The 25140-nt window shown below is 44.1% G+C and overlaps 1 protein-coding gene across 6 annotated transcripts in view; it reads left to right on the top strand.

Moving 5' to 3' along the window:
* The window catches only part of AKAP13 (A-kinase anchoring protein 13), a 378791-nt gene that overhangs the window by 324426 nt on the left and 29225 nt on the right, over positions 1–25140 (top strand). For all 6 annotated transcript variants that reach the window (XM_075897025.2, XM_075897027.2, XM_075897026.2 and 3 more), the window contains 7 exons: positions 5464–5635; positions 16208–16275; positions 18393–18459; positions 20153–20288; positions 21217–21326; positions 22380–22526; positions 24428–24678. In XM_075897025.2, the coding sequence (XP_075753140.2) occupies positions 5464–5635; positions 16208–16275; positions 18393–18459; positions 20153–20288; positions 21217–21326; positions 22380–22526; positions 24428–24678 (951 nt within the window). The remainder of the gene's footprint in view (positions 1–5463; positions 5636–16207; positions 16276–18392; positions 18460–20152; positions 20289–21216; positions 21327–22379; positions 22527–24427; positions 24679–25140) is intronic.

Here is a 25140-nt window from a genome sequence, read left to right as displayed (position 1 = left end):
GTGCTAAGTGTCAGTTTGGTTCCATTTGATGGGATTTTTATTTTTCCTATTTGCTTTTATTAAATACATAGCGAATGGCACATGAAAAATGACATTGAAAAACGTTAAGGTTGCTGCGTCAAGTATTCAACAGTTAAGGATGCCAGAATTAAGATTGCATGTGCACCTTAATTCAGTTCCCTTGTGTGCATGCATTGGGATTAAATGGTGTCCCTAACTCTGTTCGTCAGAGGCTGGAAATGGGTGACAGGGGAGGGATCACTTGATTATTACCTGTTCTGTTCATTCCCTCTGGGATAAATGGCATTGGCTACTGTCAGCAGACAGGATACTGGGCTAGATGGACCTTTGGTCTGACCCAGTATGGCCATTCTTATGTTCTTTAATAACAGGATCAAGTACTATTTTTACCATAGGATTCTAGCACTATTCTACGTATAGAGTGTGCTCTAGGGATGAATTATGGTTTTATAGTGAGTGAGAACGTTGACTGTAGGATCCTTGTCTCATGTTGCAAGAACTGGAAAGTGTGTGGTAAAATGACGCAGGAGGAGAAAAAAAGAGGCTCATGGTTAAGGCAATTGAATGCTGTCTTGGAGAATTTGGCCTCTCTCCTTGCCTCTACCAGAGTTCCTACAGGAGGCTGGACTTGTCACTTAAACCAAACTTTACACAGGCAGCTACTCAATGTGTTCCTCATTAACTGGATGCCTATCTTGAAACCCTAGGGCCTAGGCTGTAATTTGCAAAAGTGCTGAGCTCTTCAAGTGCAGCTGAAATGACTGGGAACTGTGCATCAAACATATCACTTGCTATAGAATACTAACTACTCTGAAAAATCAGGCTGTAGCTATGTCAGAGTGGACACCCAAAAGTAGTGAAATCTACTTCAACCTGTCTGTGCTTCTGTTCCTGTGTGTAAAATAAGAAGCATAATACCACATCACCTTGTAAAGTGCTGTGAAAATAAAATGATTAATGTTTGTGAAGCACTCAGGTACTGTCATGAGTGCCGTTCAAAAACTAAAAAGGAAATTCATAATTCTTCATTCAGTGCAGCTTTTTAATAACGTACCGTAAATGAGGTGTGGGACCACACACTGACCAATGGGGGATAAAGCAAAATATTGAATAACAGCTTGTTCAATGTGCATCATCCATCCTGTGCAGCAAAGAGTTCTCTGGGAAACAGTATAGTATATGATATATAAGAAGACTATATCATAATGTATATGCACAATGGAGCCCAAATAAAGCAGCATAGACTGCTTTAATTCTCTCATTCCCTAGTTTCTGAGTGCTTGATTTTACAAATTTAACATAAGTCTTTATGTGGTAATACAATAAATGTACAAAAGTGGAGTCATCTCTGGTGCATCATCTGGAGATTGTGACACCTTTTAAGCCTTACGCAAGGGAAACCAGTTCCCTTTTGTTGATCTCTGTCTACAGGATACCCGCTGTGGTCATTGACAACCTCAGAGCCACATCTAATCATGGGAAGTTCAAAATAATATGGCAATAATCCCTGCCCCCCAGTGCAGAGTGCAATGTGAGAGAATGCATTTCTGTAGAACTCTTCTTGCAAGCCACTTGTGAGAATTTGTGAAATAACATGTGCAGTTAGGGAATTTTCTAATAGTCCTGGCCATAAGGCAAGAACTGATAGTTCATGGCAGATCAGAGGTGTATAGAGAGAAAGATTTTAAGAATTTGTTAGGATGAGGGATAAGACAGTATGTAGAGAATGCACACTGCAATACTTCTTGTACCTTTGTCTGTTAAAACAAAAGTCATAGAGACTGCCACATCTGACTTTTTATTATTTTAAAAATTTCTGATAAATCAAGAGTGCCCTCCAAGAAGAAGGTAAACTTAGTTTGTTTTTTGTAAATTAACAACAGCTAGCAGTTTTGATACTTTTACTAAGTGGCAATGCAGAGTGACATGCAAGTCAAGTTCCCTCCTTTGTTTCTTCTTTCTTAGTTATTTTTTGTGCTAGTTATTGCACTTTTAAATGGTATGCCTGAGAAAGTTCCTAGGAGCACAGGATCGTCGCAGAGAAGAACAGTGTTTTAGATTAAAACATGCAAGAAAAAAACAACTCTTGAAAGAGGAAGTGGAACAGGAAGATTTGGTGGGGTTTTTTTTTTCTAACTGTTTCTAGTAGAGCAAGAGGCATAAACATATGCAGACGTTCCTAACAGATTTTGCTCTGCTCAGAATGTGGTTTTTGATAATACAGTTTTCTAAGATTAGTTGTAAATATAAAATTTCTGAAGAAGACCACGATCTCTATATATCTTAATAACAATGCAAAGAAGACATACAGGCACGAGAAAAAATAAACATGGAAGGGGAAATAAATAAATGGGTAATTTTACCACTGTCTCTAATATACAACATCATATTACTTCAGTTTTATATAGAAGTAACTCCATTCAAGTCAAATTACAAATAATGGCTCATATACACACAATCTCTACCGGGTGATATTGCTCGCAGCAAGAAAAACATTCAGAGATTCTCCCATTTTCAAAATGAATTTCTGGGGAATGACAGCAAATATTAAATCAAATTTAAGAGATGCAGGGTGAGTAATTTCTCCTGTCATTCACCTGTGCTGTTAGAGTAGGTGTTTGCATCCAGAGAATTTTAAATACCACCAGCTTCTCAATATGGCATTTCAAAGAACTGGGAGGTTATAAACATCTGTGAATTAAAAAAGAATCAGTAACTATAGAAACACAAAAGCAGCCTCTCTAGCCATCTATATGAGAAGTGTTTTGATAAACGGAGTATTGCAAAAGTACTAAATAATGTTGAAGTATACTTAATGTGCAGCTATTTCTATCCAAATACAATTTTCTTTTCACAATTGCCCTACACATCACATAGGGTTTTGAGTTTTTTAATTAAATCTCTTTTAAAGCTCTGGAGTTAAATTTAAGTAACACTTTCCTTTTAAAATTCATTTCCTGTCTTCCCTGCCCTCTGATTTTTGTAAGCTAGCTAGGAGAAAACACGATACAAACAGCAGCAAAATAGTTAAGGTGATCTGCAAGGAAGTCAGCAGCAAAGAGACCTCCCTCTCTCCCTTGCCCAAGCATTCTGACTTCCTCTCCCAGTAGTCTGTCATGGCAGACAGAACAGATCAGTTTGCTGTCACTATGGAGTAATACGCATGGAGAACAGCCCTCCTGCCCCTGGGAAAGCATGTCGATAAAACGGTATAGATTTAGTGAATTACCTGAAATAACAGTGAGACTTGTAGGACTTAAGCATTGGGAGGTAAGAACTTAAGCTTGTTGTTTCACACTGAAATCTGATGCTTATGTAGGTTGCCCAATGAACTGGTTCCCTTCAACTATGCTGATGTGTTTTGGGTATGGAAGAAAAGGGTTTCTATTTTCATGCTATTATTTGGAAGATGTTTCAGTAATGTGTAGTGTAAAAAGAACATTTGATTTTAAGGCAATGTTTTGTTATATGGTGTTCACTACAGTGACACCCAGCATATGAAAGTTGGCTTTTTGTTCACTATATGTGGGGCAGTATTTCTTGTGGCTAACTGAAATCTTCTCTTTTTGAAATGTTTTTCTTTATTTATAAAATCATAAAATATGATTCACGTCCCAGACCCCAAAATTACCAAGTTGCAAAACCTGTCTTTAAATACCAGCTGCACTCCGTTCGCAGTTTTTAAAGTTAATCTCCTTTTTTCAGCATTAGTAGGAGTGTTTGTGTTCACAGGGGCATAGGGTCTAGCTGAGAATAAGGTACTTCCCTTGGGGGACTGAGTTCTTTGTTTCTGACATTCAAGCAAAACTTTTGGTCTTGATATGCTAGCAGCCCTGCAGAGTATAAATCCTGAGACTCTTCTGAAGTGAATTCTGCTGGATTTGCACAATTCAGCAGATTATGAATGGGACATTAAGTCTTTCATCTGTGGGTACAGGGTTCGAATGAAATCTAGATCTAGGCATTAGATGGTTTAGGGAACTGTTGGTAGTTTCGGGTTTGTTTTCCCCAGTTAGGATTGCCTTTACTTTGCCTGGATGTAATACTGAAAGGGACAGTTGGCCCAGAACTGAGATTAGTCAGAACGTTAGTTTAAAGCCCCTGTAGGGAGGAACTCAGTTTTGAATTCATAGACACACAGATGTTATACTCGTTACTAATTATTTGCAAGTGACATCAGAGACTCGACACTCTTCTCATGGTGACTGCAGAGCTTGTATTTGCTCTTCTGGTATTAACTGCTTTGTTGCTGTTCCTCAGTCCTGTGGAGGACTCTTTTATTTGATTATTTAGACCTCTATTAGAAAAAATGTTTAACTCAAGGCATGTTACATATTTTTTAACAACTTATAAATCCACAAAAAAACTTTACAGAATCCAACAGATGGTCTCGATATTCCACTGAGGTAGAAATTATTATCATTGAGAAGATGATGAGGTTGCATTGTACAATGAGCAGTTGAATTTTTTTCCCGGTATATATGCACATATAGTTTACTTATATTCTGCATATGCAGTTCCCATGAAGGTGGCAGTGACGCAGGCCACAAACAAGAATGGATGGGCTTTGCTCTAGTCAGCTTGCCAAATGCCTGTGTGTGCTGAATTTTTGATGCAGAGAATAACCATAGTGGCCTCTTTAACACTATATATAATCTTCAATGCTAATCTGTCTATCTGACCAATCTTATCTCCTCTGCTGTTGAGACATGGAGAACTTAGCACCTAGGGTTAGCAAAGCAACCATCAGCTGCCTTCACTGGTCTCTGCTGTTAAGAAAGACAGCATGCAGGGAACAAGACAGTACTGGTTAACCTGGAGTCCTGTTTAACCATAGTGCAGTAAATCAACCTACCTGTTGTGCTATGAATATAAAGTATGTGAAAAAATTTTTCCAAAAGGAGATAATTTACAGTTCGATTGCATGAAATTGGAGAAGGCAGGCCAAACTAGTGGAGAAAAATTAGGAACAGAATTCTATCAGCGCACCCCATCTTTCTCCTTTAAAAATGCCCTTTTACATTGGCCATAAAAATTAGCTTCACATTGAAAGTTTGGCCTACTCAAAACATGCTATTTTAGTACTGCTACAATCCATTCTAAGTGCTGAAAACATTGCGATTTCTCATGGTGCCATTTAGGGTGGAACCAAGGCATATGTCTAAAGAGAAAGACGAGAAGAGACACAGATGCTTTGATGAGAATTGATCTAATTTTTGAGCTACTGTACTAGTAAAATGCCTGTGTAGAGAGAGACTACACAGGAAATCTATAGTGTTAATCCCTTTCTGCGAAGGCTAGAAGTTTGCTACCCTAACTAAAATCTGTGAAGATACATGGGCTGTTGGTAACATGCGTATGGCTCAATGTAGTCGTAGCTCCAAAGGCAAACCGTCATGAAGGGATTTGTCACAAGACTACTTGTTCTATTTCCCTTTGTAGGAAAAAGAGAAAGATAAGGAGAAGACTAAAGAGAAAGACAAAGATTCCAAGGAGAAGGAAAAAGACAAGAAGATGTTAAATGGACATCTCTTCAGCCCAACCCCTACTGTAGGTCCAATCAGCTGTTACCATTGTATGAAACCTTTCAACAAGGATTCACACCTCTGTGCAAGTAAGTAGTTTTTTCAGTGTGTTCCATTGTGGATGGAAAGCCTGTCAACCAGAATCAGGATGGTGGTTGTGACTGTTTTGTTTTATTGTCACAAGTTTGAGAATTTTGATCAGGGGGAAGGGGAACCGGGCATGATTAATGCATCAGCCTTTCACCTCCTATAGCAAGAGTGAAAATCAGGCTCCATTTCAATCTAGTTCATAGCTGATGTATGATGCTGTTCAGCATTGTCACCTGGGTCAGTTTAGATGTAGCAGATCAGAACTGTGGTGCTTTACGCAACTGCTTGGGACTGCGATAAGTTGTGGGGGTAGTAGGGAAAGCAGGCCTGGATCATTTCTGTTTCATCCTCAATTTTAACTTCGGGGGAGGGGAAAATCTCTCTAGCCCAGTGTTTTTCAACCTTTTTTTTTTATAAAGTACCCCCTTAAAAAAAAGTACCCCCAATACCTACAGTTTTCAGACACACCATTTTTTTAACCATTGGACACATTTGTTTAAACAACTTAATAGTAGCTGAGCAGGCAATACAATTTTTGGTGTAAACGTACAAAAATAATAAAGTGCTGGAAAACTTAAAAAATCAGTTTTCTCCAAATTTCAGTTATGTCGATGTACCCCCCAGACTTCTCTCGAGTACCCATAAGGGTACTCGTACCACTGGTTGAGAAACACTGTTCTAGCCTACCTTCTGCTTCAGCTGCAGAAAGTACTGATTCGGTATTCCAGTGAATTCTCGATGACAGCAACACATTATGAAATTAGAATGCACTGACACTTTCTCCCTCTCATGTGTGCATGAGGTTTTGTCTCAGATGAAAGGACTTCTGCTTTTCTTTGCAGGCTTAGCCAGGTGTAGCAATTATGTTTAAACAGCTTTCAGACCTGAGTAAATCCTGTGCTGTAAAGGGCAAGGGAAGTTGCTCTACTCATTGTTATGCCATACCACGCATTCAGGTGCTTTTGGTAAGGGGAATTTCCAGGTCCCTGAGATGTGCTTACTTTTTTGATGAGTAGGTTACAAACATTGATGGCCAATACCAAGTTGCAAAACCTGTCTTTAAATACCAGGTGGTTTATCTAGTCTCCACCCAGGATTGTACTATAATGTTAGAAACACTGTATGAACAGCTATTAGTTGATGCCTGCATATGGCGAGGATTAGTGATGGGAGGCATATGTGTATAAAAGCATTTGTGTTGTGGAATGTGTGATCAGCACTCTGTAGGTGTGACGTACAGAGGCTTGACCACACTGAGTTTAATCGGTAACTGTAGGTAAACATCGGGTTAAGCTACCACATAGGAAACAATCTGCGGCGGGGGAGGGGTGTGTGGGTGCACGTGTGCGCGCATCCATGATAGTAAAGCTGTCCTGCACATGATCCCTGCAGGTGTAGTGGGGAAGCCACAGTCCTCACAGGGCAAAGCAGATACCCCTGGCCAGGACTGCAAGGAGGAGGCTGGTTGCAGAGGCAGCTGCCCTGTTGTCCCTGCAGCCTTCTTGTGGTCCTGATGGGGTGGCGGGGTGTCCATTGTTCCCCCACTGAAACCCCAGCCTACCCTCCACCATGTTGCTCAGGGATCCACTCTCAGTGGCCAGGCGAGCCCACTACAGCTCCACTGTAATGGTCCCCACTTGCTCACTCTCTAGCTATGACTGTGGAAGCTGTCTCAGGTCAGTAACTGTTCAGCAACAGCTTCAGGGGGTAGCTGAGTTAGTCTGTTACAGAAAAAAACAACAAATGGTTTGGTAGCACTTTATAGACTAAGGTGGCTTCCCCTGCAGCTGACATCTTGTCCTCCAGTCCCAGCTGGGATCTCTTTCCTCTGCACCAGGACCCAATCATTCCCTGTACCTTACCGTAACATGGTTTCAGTCCTCCAGTTTCACAGGGACATTGCTTCAGGCTGTTAGCATTCTCCTAACTCCAACCCTACATCTGTTTTAAAAAAAAAAGTAGTTACAAATAGAAAAACTATTAACAATTGGGGCGGGGACTCTTAAAACTAAAAATTGATTTAAAAAATAATCAAATTTAGGGGGAAAAATTGAATTGTGCCAAACATAACTGGAGCATAGGCAGCACGTGGGAGATACGGGCTTCTGTTTTAAATTGGCTTGATAGTTTTGTTCTAGCTCCACGTGTAATTCAGTAAGGTGGTCAGACTTAGTTTAACCAAGACCAGAACAGTTGTTCCTTCAGTTTACAGTTGAAAGCTACAGGGTATTTAGAGAGCTGCCCTATGCTGTTGATCCCTTGCTATTTAATCAGTGCAAATTTCTGTCCTCATGTTTAGAGACAATACAGAGTATTTACATGTATTTACCTCTCCAGCTTGGAAGCAAAGGCCACTGGCTCTCAGTCTAGTGCTTGGCTGCTGATCTGAGAACTGTTCAGCGTGTGCTGCCTTTCCAGTAGGAGAAAGGTTGTGGCCCCAAAATAGGAAGCTGTGAATGGCCTGTTCTCCTTGAGGATGCAGACTGCAGCATTCATCCATTTGGCAGGCAGCACAAGGACACTCGACTGCAGTAGATGACCAGTGTCTCAAAATCTTGGGGGCAGGGAAGGGAACAATAACAAGTTGTATCTCTAGTCAGAGGCAGCTTTGGAGTTTCCTGGAGGAAAAGGGACAGCAGCAGGATTGTATGAAGCCTGGTCCCTGTTAACCTACCCGGGAAGTGGAAAATGTTAGCAATTATGTCTGCTGAAATCCATCCTTTCCCCCTCCTGTGCTTATTTTTTAAATCTTCCCAATGTGTTTAGGATACAAAACATCACCTGATTTAACTGGTGAGCTTAAGTTGCTTTAAAAGGTTGCTGTTGATAGATTCCAGGGAGGTGAATGGTTAACCGGTAAGCATCACCTTTACTTGGGTGATGCTTACTGGTTACAGTTAACCGCTGGCACTCCAGCCCAGCCCCAGAGCAGCCCCTGCCCGCATCAGAAGGCTGCTTCATCCCAGCTGGTCTACCATGCCACAGGTGGGGGCCCCTCCAGCCCCGTCAAGCTGGAGTGACCCACTTCCCACCCTGTTTAAGCAGTTAACCAGTTAAAAATAACATTTAACCAGTTAACTGATGGTGATGTATACTAGTGATAAAACGATATTTTGAATCCCTACTGTGGACCTGTGCAGATAGGGATACGTGTCTCATAAGTTAAAATGCATGCACACAGTTTAGGCTCTGGAGCACAATGAAAATTGACTAGGGTCCTGCCCTCACCAAACAAACAGACACACAGAAGAGTAAGATGATTATCTCTATCAAACAAATGTATAAAACATCTCTGCTACACAATGACAGTAGCTGCATCTCTGCAGTCAGTCAGTCAGTCATGGCATCCAGAGACCTAAGGGCAAGATTTACAAAGATACAAATGGGTCTCAGGTGCCCAACTTGCATTTATTTTCTGTGGAAGTTGAGTTGTGTGTCTGTTCTTTGTGCCTGCCAAAATCTCCTCCTGCATATGCACATGTGAAATCTCTCTCACCTAAACTTTGTGACTAAATATACATTTCAGGAAAAATAGGCATAATGGGTTATAGCCAGGAGTCGTAGACATAAACTCATAGAATTATAAAATTACAAGTCCGGACTAACTGCCCGCGCGCGTCTATACGCGGCAGGGACCCAGTAGTTCAAATTAAAGCCCCTAATTCGAACTACCTGTTATTCCTCCTGGAATGAGGTTTAACGGGTAGTTCGAACTAGGGGCTTTAATTTGAACTACCGGGTCCCTGCTGCATGTAGACGTGGGCGGTTAGTCCGGACTTGTAAATTTCAAAAATGGCGACCGGCTGGGAAGATGCAAATGAAGCGTGGGAATATTTAAATTCCGGGCTTGATTTGCAACTTTGAATGCCTACATTAGCCTCCCTAGTTCGAACTAGGGGGCTAATGTAGACATATCCTTATAGTTTGGGCATACGTTTTGTGATTGTGATTTATTTTTGGCTTCAGTGGGTGTAAGTAATCCCTAGTTGATTTAGGGCTTGTATATAGTAGGGATGTTGGCATGCAGTCGTTAACACAATTAACCGTTAATCCTAACAACTGCACGCACCCCATATACTTGCTACCTTTGTATCAGAGGGCAGGAACCGGTGCCCGTGGGGAGCCATCTTTTAATCCGGCTCTCCTTGTATTCTGGGTCCGTAGAGCCGCTTCCTTCTCCCCCTCACCGCCCCCCTCCCCACACACACACACTGCCTCTCACAGAGGCAGCATCACAGGAGGTGGAGAGGCCAGACAGGGGATGGTACACATGAGAAGTGGCTTTCAAGCTGGCTCCCTGTACTTATTGGCTCCTGTGGAACCACCTGCCCCCTGCGTTAATGCCTCTTTATCAGAGGTAGCAGGGGTGAGGAGTAGGGATATGAACAACTGGTCAACTGTCAGATAAGCAAATGCAAGGCAGTAAAGGGGGGGGGAGAGGAGAGAGTACTTCAAAGCAGCAGCGCCGCGTGGAGCCTGGGGCCAGACCCCCGGGCTCCACACAGCGCTGCCACTTTGAAATGCCATGGGGAGCCCAGCGTCAGGCTCCTTGTGGCGTTTCAAAGTGGCAGCGCCACGTGGAGCCCGGGATCACAGCTGGGGACTCCCCCGATGACCCTGGGCTCTCTGCGGTGCTGCCGCTTTGAAATGCTGCCGGTTGCCTGGTGCTGGGCTCCCCGTGGCATTTCAAAGTGGCAGTGCTCCATGGAGCCCAGGGTCAGTGCTGGGGAGTCCCCAGCTGATCCTGGGCTCCCCACAGCACTTTCACTTTTGAAGTGTAGCAACATCCTTAGGGCGGCTGTTATTCTTCAAAGGCAGAGGCACTCTGTCGACTAATCAAATAGTCAATTACTCGGCATTTAACGTCCCTAGTAAGGAAGGGCAAGCAGGAGCTGGTGCTTGCAGGGAGCTGGTTTAAGGGCCAGCTCCCTGCAAGCACAAGTTCCCACCACTCCGCGCTCCTCCCCCCATTTGTGAATGTGTGACCACTGAAAATTCAGCAGTTACACATTTACTTAAATACATATTAGTTAACGTCCTTAGTCTATATTGCCTGAAAAGTTGGACTACGGGAGTGTGAATAGCCGTTCATGCAACGTGCTGCGTTGTTACCGGGTCGTGTGACACTGCAGGCATGAACTAAAATGTTCCAAGTGCATGTTAACATAGTTCTCTTCAAATGGGAGTTTTACTTTATACCCACAGTGTCTGCACAGGGGCATTACAGTGTAGTATTTGGGTGTGCACTGCTATGGTCACCCACCATAGTCTGTACTACAGCACATAGACACATTTACAGTGCACACAGAACTTCCCTAGCACAGGTGTAAACAAATTGCATTAAAACTGGCAAAGCATGGCTATGGCAAGTAGTATGTATGTATGTATGTGAATATGTACCCTACATGCTCTCCACTAACCCAGGTCATGCCTCCTCGTCTGTGCCTTGAAGTGATTCCCCCAGCAAAGGAAGGCTCTGGTGACAGGAAGTAGTGGAAGAAAGCTTGGGTAGCTTCCTGCTGCAGAACGGGAAAGACTCAACATGGAGGGGAGAGGAGCGGGGAGCTGCAGGGAAAGACACTGGCAGTGGTTCAGCCTTTCCCTGCACCCCTGCTGCCCTCTCCTCACCATAACCTTTCACTGCCAAGTATGGCTACACAACACCAAGTGAAGACAGCCTGCTTTTCATTGCAGTGTGTAGCTGCACACACGCTACCTGCCACCCCTGGTGATGTGCAGTGCAGGTGTAGCCAACAGCATCTGCCAAAATTATAGTAGTATACAGTGTTCATTAGCTCACTGTAGAACACATGGAATATTACATGGGCCAGATGAAGCTTCTGAAATCAAATGTTCTGTCACATTTTTTGTGTGCGTGCGTCAGGTTAAAGCTACATTGGTTTTAACAGCCTTGTTGGTTTGCAGTATTGGCTTCATTTGTTTTATGGAAAGAGGATACAGCTCACCAGTCAGTGTGAGAAACTTTCAAGCAAAGGGTGCTTTTGTTAAACAAATAAAGAACTCATCATTGTAGAGGTGCCAGTGGCAAGTTCATAGTTCAGGTTGTGTTGATTTTTGCACATAAAGCAGAGATTCAACCTCTTCTGTTGCATATTTTCACTTCCGTACATTCTCTGTCAAACTGTTGCTGTTTGAATTTTTAGTAGAATGAGTTGGCTGTTTTTTGTGGCTTTTCTCTCATTTTGTTCCTCTTTGTTATTGGAGACCTTTGGATTGTGCATAGAAGGAATATTAGATTCATATTTCAGTTGGGGATGATTGCCACGCATGTATTACAAACTGTGTTATAACTGAGGACATCAACCAATTCTCATCTCTCACAAAATTAAAGTAATTCCTGATCACAAAGATGATATTTTGCTGACTGACTGCCTTTCAAAATGACTAACATTCAGCAACAATGGTCTGAAGTTCAGTTGTTTACGTGGCACTTATTTCTTCAGATTCTTCTAATTTTCGACACTGGGGGCCAATATTTATTGCGGTAATTCTTAAGAGAGTAGACTTAAAAGAAATGTGCAGAGCTTTGGCCTATCGTCAATCAATGTTCCTGTGAACTATTCAAATTGTTTCTCCAGCTGACGGCTCCAAACTATTAAATATGGAAAGTATTGACTTAAAAAATTATAGGTGTTTCTAAAGGTCAATTTTTGAATAATTGTGGTATTTTTTCTTTTGTTTCTTTTTTTTAAATATTAAATGCCAGCTGGGGCAAAGCAGATTTTCCCTTCTGTAATGGTTAATGGTTTTGTAATTGGAGGCTGAGGCAAGCTAAAGAATCTTTCTACATGGCTTGAAATTTGAACTGATTTTGGAAGCAATATTGCTGGTCCAGAATTTCCATATAAAAGTGACCAGTAACTGTTGCACCGGTTATAGTGAATAACTGCTGCCTAGCCAGCTCTCAGCTTATATCTTGTCCTAAGTGCTTGGCTTTTTATAGTAGAGATTACTAAGGAAGTAGAATTTTGGTGTGGATTTGATTTAGGCTGAGGCAGGGTTGTGCAAGAGAGCCTCCACGGGCCAGATCCGGCCCACCCTGTTTGATCCAGCCTGCTGACACCCTGCCACTCCCCTGCCCCCAGGCCAATCAAGATGTGGGGATAGGGGAGAATGCGAAGTCTCTTCCCCCTGCCAGGGGCGCGCAGCACTTTGAACCGCTAGCTCTTCAGAAGAGCTGGCAGTTCATTCTAGACGCCTCGTGCCCCTGGCAGCACAGGGGCAGGGGTGAGAGACTTTGCATGCTCCCTTGCCCCCCAGACTCTGATAGGCCTAGAGGTGGGATGGAGCACACGGAGTCTCCTCCTGCCGCCAGGGGTGTACCACGCCTAGAGGGAACCACCAGCAGTTCAGAGCAGCTGGTGGTTCTCTCTAGGTATGTGGGGAGGGGCAGGGAGCTAAGACTTCACACGCTCCCCCCGCACCCAGGCCAATCAGGGCCTGTGGGTAGGGGAGCACGAGAAATGGCCCCTCTTCTAAAATTATTGTCCACCCCGAGCTACGGTTTGAAATACAGTTTCAGGCCCAAATCCGGGCCTGTTTTTGAGTTTGACAACATTGAAATCTCATAAGCTGTTCTAACAGGATTTCCATTGTAGCACAGCAGAAATCATGTGGATTTGTCTGATCATTCTTGAGACTTTTCTGTCACCGTGTGTGGTGGGAGAATCACAGTATTATTTGTTGATGAGAGATTTTAGCTCCATCAGCGCTAGGCCCCAAACCAGAATTGACGGGGCAGGTTTGACTCACTCCCGGGTGCAGCTCGCGAAGCCCATCCTGTGGCTCGAAAGCCCCCCTCCTCCCTCCCTCTGGACCTGGGCTGGGAGCCATCCAGTGCAGCCATGAAAGCTGCAGAAATAAAGATGGTGGCAAGTGGTGGGAGTCTGCTGTGGCCAAAAAGCGAACACGTTTAACTGCGGTTTCTTAAAGGGGCAGGGCTTTTTGTTTGTTTGTTTGTTTGTTTGTTTTTGCTCGACAACTTTCCCCCGTCCCTTCACGCTGGATCCACTGCTGTCTTGGCTCTTTGCCCAGAATGGGCTGGCCACCCCTGATGTATAGGAAAACATGTGTGTGTTCAATCTCAGACAAGTTCTGACTTTGCATGTACTGGCAGCTTAGCAGTATTGCTGTGGTGGCAATGCTTTCCAACTGGGTCCGGGCAGAGAAAGTCTCGACGCTCCCCAGTGGTACCCCCTCACTCCATTCAAGAGCGTAATTGAGCAGCAAGATTAGGGATCCTTGGCCAGTCCTCTTGTGCCTGTGAGGATCACAAAAGAAGTTACTACAATCACAAGCAATGAAAAAGGGATGTATCGAATAGGAGGGAGAGGGTTTCAGAAGTAGGAAGGAGACAATTTCTATAGGTCCCTTGTTCCAAAACATGATAGTGTTAATGCTTTTCATACAGCATGGCAGGCTTTTGTCTTTCTCTTTCATATGCACAGGAAATTGTGGGAAGTCAACAAAAATGTTACGCCCATTACCGCTCTAAGACACATTTAACGTTCATGCACATCCTTTCATCTAACAGCCACATATCTGAATTTAATGATGATTCGGGGTTTTTTATTTGTTCACTCAGGGGTTTTTCTATTTCTGGCTTTATTAGAAGCCTTTTAAAATATTTGCAAACTAAATTATTTAAAATGGATTTTTCTGAATAGGCAAAAGTGACCTAATATATTTGCTGGATCTAGTTAAATTGAATTTCACCTGAATATTTTTAGGCTGGGGATTTTCAGGGAATTAGTATCCCAAATCCCATTATAAATCAGTGTGTGATGGGCACGTAACTCCTTTTGCCCCCCCTTAGTATAGCTTGGTCATAATGGACAGCTTATCTCTAGGATGATTAGGACAAAATCTGATGCACTGAGTTATTGGCTGACTCAAGGCATTCGGACTGGGATGTGGAGCTTTTTCACCTCCAGGTCGCTGGGTCATCTGCAAGCCGAGTTGGTATTAAGCAGTGAGGTGAGGGTTATTACTCTTGGAATGCAGGAGTAGCCAATAAGAAATGATCTGATGAGTTCAGTCTCAGTGGACAAGAATCTAAATCACATATACAGTATCCTAACTCACATTCCTATTACTGTACCTTCTTCGGTGACTCTGTGACAGTGATGGAAGATATTAAATATAGGAATGATCCTTTTTCACACTTGGGCAAAATTTATTTCCCTGTTATTTCATGCATCTGGTTTCCCATTATTCTTGGTCTAATTAAGAAGATATTTGTGTTGAAGGAGAACCTTTTGCTGTTATAACCAGTCCCCCTATTTCTGCCTGCCTGTAAAGCCATACACCTTAAATCATGTCCCTGGTTGTTAAGTGGGTCCTGTTCTCACCCCGTTATGTCTCATCTAAAGAATAACAAACATCTTTGTGGAATTTGGGGGCATTGATGTTTAAGCAGAAGTCCTAATCAGTTGAAGCTGCGGGGAAATCTTATTAATATTCATTATACAGGCAGTCCCCGAGTTACGCGGATCCGACTTATGTCGGATCCGCAATTACGAACGGGGCTTTTCTCGCCCCGGAGGATGCGAGCGGCGGGATGCCCAGATGCGCTGCGGTCCCGTCGCCCGCGTCCTCCAGGGCGAGAAAAGCTGCTCCGCGTCTCCCTGGTCTGCTGTGGGGGGGCTCCCCCCAGCAGACCAGGGAGACGCAGAGCAAAGCCGCGGAGCACGCAGGCAGCAGGACAGCCCAGACGCACCGCGGCTGTCCCGCTGCCAGAGTTCTCCGAGGCTTTGCTCCCCGTCTCCCTGGTCTGCTGGGGGGGGCACAGCTAGTGCGCCCCCTCTCCCCCAGCAGACCAGGCTTTTCTCGCTGATGACGCCTGGGGTAGAGCAGCTGGGGCGCTGCCGGGTTGGTCCCACAGCACCGCTCCTCGGCACTATTGGACCAACCCGGCAGCACCCCAGCTGCTCTGCCCCAGGCGTCCCCAAGTCAGCCACTGCTGAAACTGACCAACGGCTGACTACAGGAAGCCCGAGGCAGAGTTGCTCTGCCCCAGGCTTCCTGGAATCAGCCGCTGATTAGTTTCAGCAGCGGCTGACTTGGGGACACCTGGGGTAGAGCAGCTGGGGTGCTGCCGAGTTGGTCCCCGCAGCGCTGAGGTGCGGCGCTGTGGGGACCTACCCAGCAGCGCCCCAGCTGTTCTGTCCCAGGTGTCCAAATTCAGCTGCTGTTGAAACTGATCAGCGGCTGATTCCAGGAAGCCCAGGGCAGAGCAACTCTGTCTCGGGCTTTCTGTAGTCAGCCGCTGGTCAGTTTCAGCAGCTGCTGAATCTGGATGCCAGTTCCGACTTGCATACAAATTCAACTTAAGAACAAACCTACAGTTCCTATCTTGTACGTAACCCGGGGACTGCCTGCACTGTCGAGTTATCATGGAAAGCATCACATTTGGCAGTATCTTGACCTGCTCTTCTAGTATATTAGTGGAAGTGAAAATCCCTAATTACCCCAAGGTCTCTCAAAGAAATGTAAAAGGAAATCAAAGAGCAGTTCTGACCTGGCTTTTCATGTGTTTTTTCCCTTTACAGACTGCAATGCAATTGTTCACAAAGGCTGTAAGGAGAGTCTGGCATCCTGTGCAAAAGTCAAAATGAAGGTGAGAGATTTCATGTTGCCTGCTGGACATGATGTTTATTTTAAAGCATTTTAGCATGCAGACACCTTTTGCAATATGTGCAGGAATGGAATTTCCAGTCTGGTGTGCAGAACTTCAGAATCCCATGTTATGGTGGATCATTTTCCTAAGCTTTCCTAAGATTTGTGATACTTCTCTAAATTGAAGCTTAATTCTGCTTCTCTAGGCTGATGTGAATAGGAAAAATCCTATTCTAAGTTTTGTAAAATGCAGTTCTGTCTCTTTATAGCCAAGCGAAGACAGGGATAGGGACAAGTGGTGGAGGAAGGGGGAAGCAAAGACTAGGGCTTGTAGCTGAACACGGAGAGGGGAAGGAGGTTGCTCCTCTTCAGTTAGTAACTGGCCTATATAAAGAATGCCAACATGCTACTGCTATGCATTACCATGTGAGTCCAATGATAGGTCTGTGCTCTGGATCCAACCTATACTTCCCTTCCTGCAATTTAAGCTCCTTGCCTCTTGTCTTATCATCAGAGGTTCAAGTGAATAATTTTTGTCTCCCTTCTCCTTGTAACGCCCAAAAAAAAAAACCTCTCTGACGTGGCTTCCGACTGAGAAGGAAAAAGGCACTCCCTACATTCTCTTTGCACACCAGCGCCAAGGGGAGGCCAAGGCTAGTAGCTTTTGTGTGCTCCATCGCTGTATGGGGATGGCTGGAAAGCCAGCATTGAGTCTCGGGGGCTGGATCCAGACAAGCCGGGGGCCATATCTGGACTCTGGACCTTAGATTCCTCATCCCCACTTTAAAGTATTATAGAATTGAGTGAACTAATCTAACCAACACTCTATATTCCCCGAATCAGAGGTGTTTACCCATATTTACCCTCGACCACACTGCTGGGAGTAATAATACATTAGCGCATGGGTGTGCAAAGGTCAACTAATTAACATTTGTGAAACACTCTGGTGCTACAGCAATGAGCACCATTGAAGAGGCTGTCAGGAGATTAATTCTGTATACAGAGAAGGGTTTGAACAGTGTGGAGCAAATGCAACATGGAGCCATGCTCTGAACCATGAGGATAAACCAAATATTCAATAGTGGTTCATTAATGGAGCACCCCTTGACCTGTGTACCTCTGTGAGACCAGAGTATGTAACATCCTCACTAAGCAGCTGAGCATTCTGCAGCCCAAAACTGCACTGGACTTCCCCTGCTATTGCTCCTCCTGGTGCCAGGGGCTGCTGCAGCAATGGGCACAGGAAGCAAGAGCATGAAGATACTCTCTCCTGTGCTCCCTGTACTCCCCTGGCAGCAGGGAAAAGAGGCCCATCAGAGTACAGCAGGGAGAGGAGCTGGGCCTGGATGTGGTGGGAGCAGGGAGTTAGGGCTGAGGTTGCCATGAAATACTAAATAGTTTTCCCATCTTAGAGCACTGTCCGTCCTGTGCACTGAATGAGGCATGGATCCTATAGAAAAAACCTCACCTGATCATGTAATTAGACTACAGCATAATGCGTTTGTGCCATGGAGGCAAATCAGGGGCACAAGGGTAACCTTAATTTTGGCATTTCTTTTAAGGTCTAGACTTTGCAACCATAATATTCTTTTAATGCAGGTGTTGTATGTTAATATAGAAAAGCACCTCTGCTTGGAATTCATGGTTGCTCCATACCTGGGGAGCCCCCTTCCCATCCTGGTTTACTAAGCCATCATGCTCTTGTTATTCGAGTCTTTCACATTGGTCTTTAAATCAGAAGCTATTTGAGGCCAGGACTGTGTTCACCATGCCGAGCACATTGTTACATTTAACAACGAATCACTACAATTATGGATACTGTTCCCTCAGTGATCCTTCTGGTTTTAGTACATTAGCTATCTAGCAATATCAGGATGATGGTTCACTCCCTATTTTACTACTTGGTGCAAATATTTCTCCACATGGCTCTCTCTCTATCATCATGCTGAAGATAATGCTGCTTATAAATTCCCCTCAGCACTGTATCTGGGATATAAGCTGTTCTGAAAGAACTCAAAATGTTGGTACTGAGTAATTGCAGTCAGACAATATAAGTGGATGAACACGGCCCTTTATGTCAGAGTAGAAAAAAAATTAAACCTATTTTTTTTCTTTCAGCAACAAAAAGGAATGCTTCAGGCACACGATACCTCTTCATTACCCACAGTAATTATGAGAAGCAAGAGTAAGAAGCTTTCCCTTCCCTCTTTTCTGTTGTAGTTCCCAAATAGTTACTATTTTTCATTGTATTCAGTATAATCTTTAATCATTGTGTTCAACTGTTTGACATTTCAATATGGTGAAAGATAAACATTCTAGAAAACAGGAATAAAGTGATTCTATTGCATGTGATGAGCAATGTTTGGGATTTTAGAGGCTTTGCTCATGTTGTGCAAATGGTTGGTACAGTGCTATACTATCAGTAAAACTTTATATAGATCAGTGTTTCCCAATTTTAGTTAGCCATGGAACCCTTTTAAACTTGAAAGAATTTTGTGGCGCCTCTAATAAGAGTCTTATATATGGAACTGAAAAAGTAGACCACAAATAAGGATAATAATAAACGAATGCTAAACAAGGTCATGAGATCAACACAAATGAAAATTATCAGAAGGGTAGCCGTGTTAGTCTGAGTCTGCAAAAGCGACGAGGAGTCCTGTGGCACCTTATAGACTAACTGAAGTGTATAGGAGCATAAGCTTTCGTGGGCAAAGACCCACTTCGTCAGATGCAGGTCTGACGAAGTGGGTCTTTGCCCACGAAAGCTTATGCTCCTACACTTCAGTTAGTCTATAAGGTGCCACAGGACTCCTCGTCGCTTTTACAAATGAAAATTGTTTGCAATAAAATTCATAAATGCTTAAATATTATTATTTTTTAAATTATAAAATGTTATTGTAATGGAATTTTCTTGCGGAACCCCTATTTTTATTTTGCGGAACCCCAGGGTTCCCCGGAACACCATTTGGGAAACACTGATATAGATAGAAGCTGTGGAAGAAAGAGGCCATGTTTTCAAGAAGGCTGACCAAGGGAAGGAAAAAAGAGGGAGAGATGCAGGGGCTAGCGATGATGTGGAGATGACCAAGCCCTTCTACGTAACTGGAGGGTCTTTCTCTCTGCATTGTCTGATCTGATGGATAGTCAGAAACTTAGTCCTAAAGGGGCCAGGGAAAATTGAGGTTGACAAGAGCTTGAAGGAGGTGTTAAAAGCACCTAGACCAGTTGCTGTAAGCGACTGTTTTGGTCATTCTGTAATAAAATTTACATGAGTGTTTTGGGGCTTGTGTATCCCCCCAAAACCTCAATTCCAGCAGGTAGTACAATGAGGGGTCAAAGGTCTTTCCTTCATTAGGAAAGCCCATTGTTCCATTTGGTGCTGGGGTTACCCTTCCCCTGCACGGGAACACAAGTGAACAACGGAACAGTCTCACGGAAGGTAACGACTGATCATTTATCTTGTTCATTTTTTCATGGATTGCTGCAGAAGTTATTTGTACATATTGTGTCTTAAGAGTTTGAAACTGACCAGACAGGTCAAACAAATATAAATTGTGTTCATGTTCAATGTAGGCTCCAGATGTATCTGGGGACTACTTCTGAAGTCTTACTCAGGCAGAACTGCTAGAGTGCATGGGAGCGTTGTCCTGAGCAGGGATTTCAGGAATGTGCCTTGTGTTAACAAGCCAGGAAAGGCAGAATGAGATTAGATTTCAATGGAGCTATGACTGTTCATACCTGCTGAACATCTGTCCCTGATTATTTCCAAAGAAAGAGAAAATTAGTTGTTAGAACCATGTTTGGTTGAATTATCATAATATTTGTAGCAACGAGTTTGGATGCTGTTTCTTAACAGACCTCTGGCATTTTTTTTCCAGCCTCACAACCTAAGGAGCGCCCCCGGTCTGCAATACTTGCCCCTGATGAAAGCACCATAACCTCAGTGCTCAATCACAGGAGATCACAGCAGAGCACAACACTTTCAAAAAGTGTCTCAATACAGAACATTGCAGGGTAAGCCTATGTGTGGGTTTTAGCAAAATGTCTATTTTAGCTAGAAATTTAGATGATCCAATTTGTTCGACTCTAATTTGTAGCTGTTGGCACGCTATAAAAATACATAAATACAGTCACACAGTTCCTGTGTATAATCAGCAACATTTAGTGCAACTTTCAGTTTTATTTAAAATTATACAGGTCGAACCTCTGTTATCCGGGATTCTCTGGTCCGGCAGGACCATGGATGTCGCCAGACCAGAGAGCCCCAGCCGAAGAGGTTGCCAGCGGTTAGGAGCTAAGTCAGGCAGGCAGCCTGGAGGGTCAGTGTCCTAGTGGCAGGAAATGCAGCGAGCAGTCGGCATCCATTACAGGGCTGGGCAGGGAGTCCTGCCAGCCGAGAACAGAGCCCCTGCTGGCTAGGGACACGGAGCTGCCATTGGCCAGGGACACGGAGCTGCCATTGGCTGGGGGCACATAGCCCTTGCCAGCTGGGGGCATGGATATACTGTTGGGCATGGGCAGGGAGGCCCCTGTGGCTGGGGTTAGGTAGCCCGTGCAGGCAGAGAGTGCAGAGCCGCTGCTGGCCAGGGGACAGGGAGACCCTATGGCCCAAAGAGTGAAGCTGCTGCCATCTGAGGGCAGGAAACCCCACCAGCCGAGGGAAAGGAACTCCACAGACTGGAGCGGGGCAGCAGCCTGGAGTGGATCCCTGCCAACAGCTAGGGGCAGTGCACTGGCCGGGCCGGTGGTCAGGAGAGGAGCCCAGGAAGAGCTGAAGTCTTGACCTCGCCTGGTCTGGCAATCTCCCTCTTTTGGGGCCACTCAGATCCCGAGGGAGCCAGACCAAGGAGGTCCAACCTGTATTTGTTATGTGTATTTGAGAAAGTGATTGGTTTGAGTGTTGGAATCTTGAGTAGGGTTCAGCATTTCCTTTTTTCTGCAGAGTTGTCGATGAAAATATAATACATACTTGGAAATTCCTCTCACAGTCAACTGACTCTTTACATAAAATCAGCCGGGTGAATGAATCCACGGAGTCGCTAACTGATGAGGGTAAGAGATCCCAATGTGTTTGTACAAACACAGAAACAGCCCCAGCAAATGGATGGTCTCAACATTGATTTTTAGAAACACTAAATCCTTTAAAAGTGTTTTGACATCAGATTTGTTTTCTTTACTGGAGAATTTCAGCTTATTTAGATAAGAGAAAGTATAAAGAAAGACAAGAAAGCAAGGGCCCTATTTCTTTATAGGCTAGAGCATTTTAGCATATTTTGAGTAAGAGAAAATGCATGAAGGGTTTCATTTACATTTGAGTTATGTGGGCTGTGTTTAAAGCTCAGAGGTACACTCTTCCTCCCCGTCTTTGATCCTTTGTCTATTTTGTAATCTATTTGTTCATCTGCACATCCCTATACATTTTACTTTTTCGATATTGGCAGGTTCAAAATATTTTTAATGTTTTGGTTAAATTCACAATTGCAGGTACAGCAATGTTATTTTTTAATCAAGGGGTGCTCTGAGATAAATATATTCCTTAAACATTTTGTATCTTAGCCGACACTGACCTGAAAAGTAGAAAATGATTTTAATGCATTAGGAACTGAATAGGGAACATGGCGAGAGAGAAATTTCCCAACAGCCATGAATTTTCACATGTTGGGTAGAGGCAACAAATGAACAATTTCTGCCTAAAAAGTGCTGCTGCTATACATAATCTTCAGTTCCAGGCATGTCAAGCTATTGTTTTCTAAACTTGAAAATAGTTTTTGCAAAGCTCTATGTAACATTTCTGTTAATTTATTGAAGTAAACAAAGAAGAACAAATTGCATATTAATTACCATACTGTTACCATGTTCTTGCTTGTCTTGTAAGCCAGAGTTCAGATTACATGGTAATTTTGGACTTTAGTGCAACTAGTAAATAACCTATAAAAGCTTGCATCGTTTGGTACTTAACCCATAAAAATTCCATACAATCACGTCCATGTCAATAAAAGAAAGCAGATATGATGTTTGGGACATTCAGAACAAAGCCCAAATGTGTAGAATAGCAATGGGAATTTCAAATGGGAACAGATATTTGTTTACGCTGCTTTTATGCAGGTGCAGATATGAATGAAGGACAGCTCATGGGGGACTTTGAGATGGACTCCAAGCAGCTGGAGGCAGAATCCTGGAGTCAAGTAGTAGACAGCAAGTTTTTGCGGCAGCAAAAGGAAAATGTTGTCAAACGGCAGGATGTCCTATATGGTGAGATGTTTTTTGGTTAAAGTGATCCAGTTTCATTTCTAGAAACCTCTAGCTTTGGATGGTCTGTCTGTTCATCTATTTTGTTGGTGACTAATTTGGAAACTTGTTCAAAAATAGCTTATCACTGACTTCACTGAGGCCAGAATTTCACTCTTAGTGTTTGCTGGAATTGAAGACCCCCGCTGCCATCATAGTAATCTTTGGAATCCTGGATTTCACTTAACCGTACACCATTAAAAAAAACTGTCTCTCCTGTTTTGTCTCGTGATGACGTTTATATGCAGCTATCCATGAGTACAGTGTAAATTACTTGTATTCGCATCTTCTGCCCCTTGATACAAGAGGTCTCTTGTGCTACACAAAATCACCACATTGAGAAGGAGCAGCATAGTGTTTTGGTATTGGTATCTGTCCTCCTACACTAAGGCTATGTCTACATTCGCGGCTTCTTGCACAAGTACAGCTGTTCTTGCGCAAGAATCTGCAGAGCATCCACACTGCCCGCCTGCTCTTGCGCAAGTAAATTTACAGTGCGGTGTGGTAAGAGGGGGGCTCCTTGCGTAAGAGCTATGCTCTTTTTTGACAGGTGTAAGCCCTCTTGCGCAGGAGCTCTTGCGCAAGAGGGCAGTGTGGATGCTCAGCAGGGATTTCTTGCACAAGAAATCCCTATGGCTAAAATGGCCATCAGAGCTTTCTTGCGCAAGAAAGCGTCCACACTGCCATGGGTGCTCTTGCGCAAAAGCACAGCGTACACATGGCAGTGTGGACGTTTTCTTACGCAAGAGTTCTTGCACAAGAACACTTGCACAAGATGTTCTTGCGCAAGAAGCCGCGAGTGTAGACATAGCCTCAGACTCCAGCATGTTGGTCTGCAAATGTTTTACCTCACACATACTTCTGCCCCCCTTCACCCTACACACCTGCCATTGGGAGGTGCTGAGGCTGGGGCCAGGTGTGTGGTTGTGAGCAGAGCCACAGCCAAGTTGAGTGGAGTTGTGGCTGGGCCAACGCCAGGGCTGGAGCTAAGAGTAGGGCTGCAGCTGGAACTGGGGCCGGAGCAGGATGGGATAGCATTCACCCATTCCCACCCCCCCCATGGGGCTGACCCAGGAACCACTTCGCCTCCTCCCTAACATTCCACACCTTGTTAGGGAGCAAGCGCCACAATTTAGAGACCAGTATTCTCGCAGTAACAGCAGGCCGAAACAACAGTATGGGGAGGATGAGCCACCCCCAGGCCGTGCCCTAACACGCACTTTGAAAAGAAATAAATTGTTTTCCCATTGATAATCAAACTACTAACTATGAAGAGGTAAGAAAAGAATGAAACCAGTGCACATGGTATTAGGGAGCTCAAAATGGTGGATATATCCCAGTGACATTAGTGCACATAACACACACACACACACACACACACGTACGTCAGAATGGGGAATTACAAGCCCACAGTAATTCATTACGTTAAGGCCAGGTCTAATATAGGTCAGATTAAGGTACATAGCTCCATCTATGTAAATAACGTAACTGAAGTCAACATATCTTAAGCTGAGCTTGGCGCCATCTTCACAGTGGGAGGTCGACAGGAGCAAATGCTTCCATCCGCTTCCCTAACTCCTCACAACTGGGAGGCATAGTGACACCGAATGGTGGTGCCTTCAGCATTCATTTTGGTGGGTCTTCACTAGACCCGCTAAATCGATTGCCTGAAGATCAGTCTCTGGAGCAGCAAGAGGAGACGTGGTCTAAGTTAGCTCCTATGAGCCCTGCTAACTAGATTTGTTGAGTGCCTGTCCTTGGCTTAGCAATGCCGAGTACTCTGGGTTGATACAGTGCTCTGTCCTGGAGGATAGTAATAATGAACCATATGCTTCCTGAGTTGGATCTGTCCTTGTCTCATACAGAGTTGATGCAGACAGAGATGCATCACGTCCGCACTCTGAAGATCATGAGTGATGTATACAGCAGGGGGATGATGCAGGAACTGCAGTTCGAACAGCAAATGGTGGAAAAGGTCTTTCCTTGCCTGGATGACTTGCTGAACATCCACAGCCAGTTCTACCAGCGGATTCTGGAGAGGAAGAAAGAGTCCCTGGTGAACAAGAGTGAGAAGAACTTTGTTATCAGACGGATAGGAGACATCTTGGTGAATCAGGTGAGTGGTATGTTCTGAGCACAAGACTGCAAGCCAGGGACTCCTGAATTGCAATGACCTCTCCTAGGGCCAGTCTACACTTAAAATGCTGCATTGGTGCAGGTGTGCTGCTTTAACGAAGATGCTCTATGTTAATTCACCAGAGCAAAGAGGCGATAGCTGCACTAGTAGGAGATGCTCTCCCACTGACATAATGCTTTCTGCATCAGTGCTTACGTCAATCTAACTACACTGTTCTGGGGTATGGATTTTTCACACCCCTGAGAGACATAGTTATTTCTACTGAAGTCATTCTGTAGTGCAGACCTGCTCTTACACTATCCTATTGGTGACCTAAAGTGAGATGCATCACCCATGTCTGGCCTGTGCCAGCTGACTCCAACTCATGAGGCTCAGGCTGCGGGGTTGTTTCATTGCCGTGTAGACTTCTGGGCTCCAGCCCAAATCCAGGTTCTAGGATAC

This window comes from Pelodiscus sinensis, chromosome 14 (assembly GCF_052426305.1).
Source record: "Pelodiscus sinensis isolate ZL-2025 chromosome 14, ASM5242630v1, whole genome shotgun sequence".
Lineage (NCBI taxonomy): Eukaryota > Metazoa > Chordata > Testudines > Trionychidae > Pelodiscus > Pelodiscus sinensis.
This window is presented reverse-complemented; position numbering and strand designations above follow the sequence as displayed.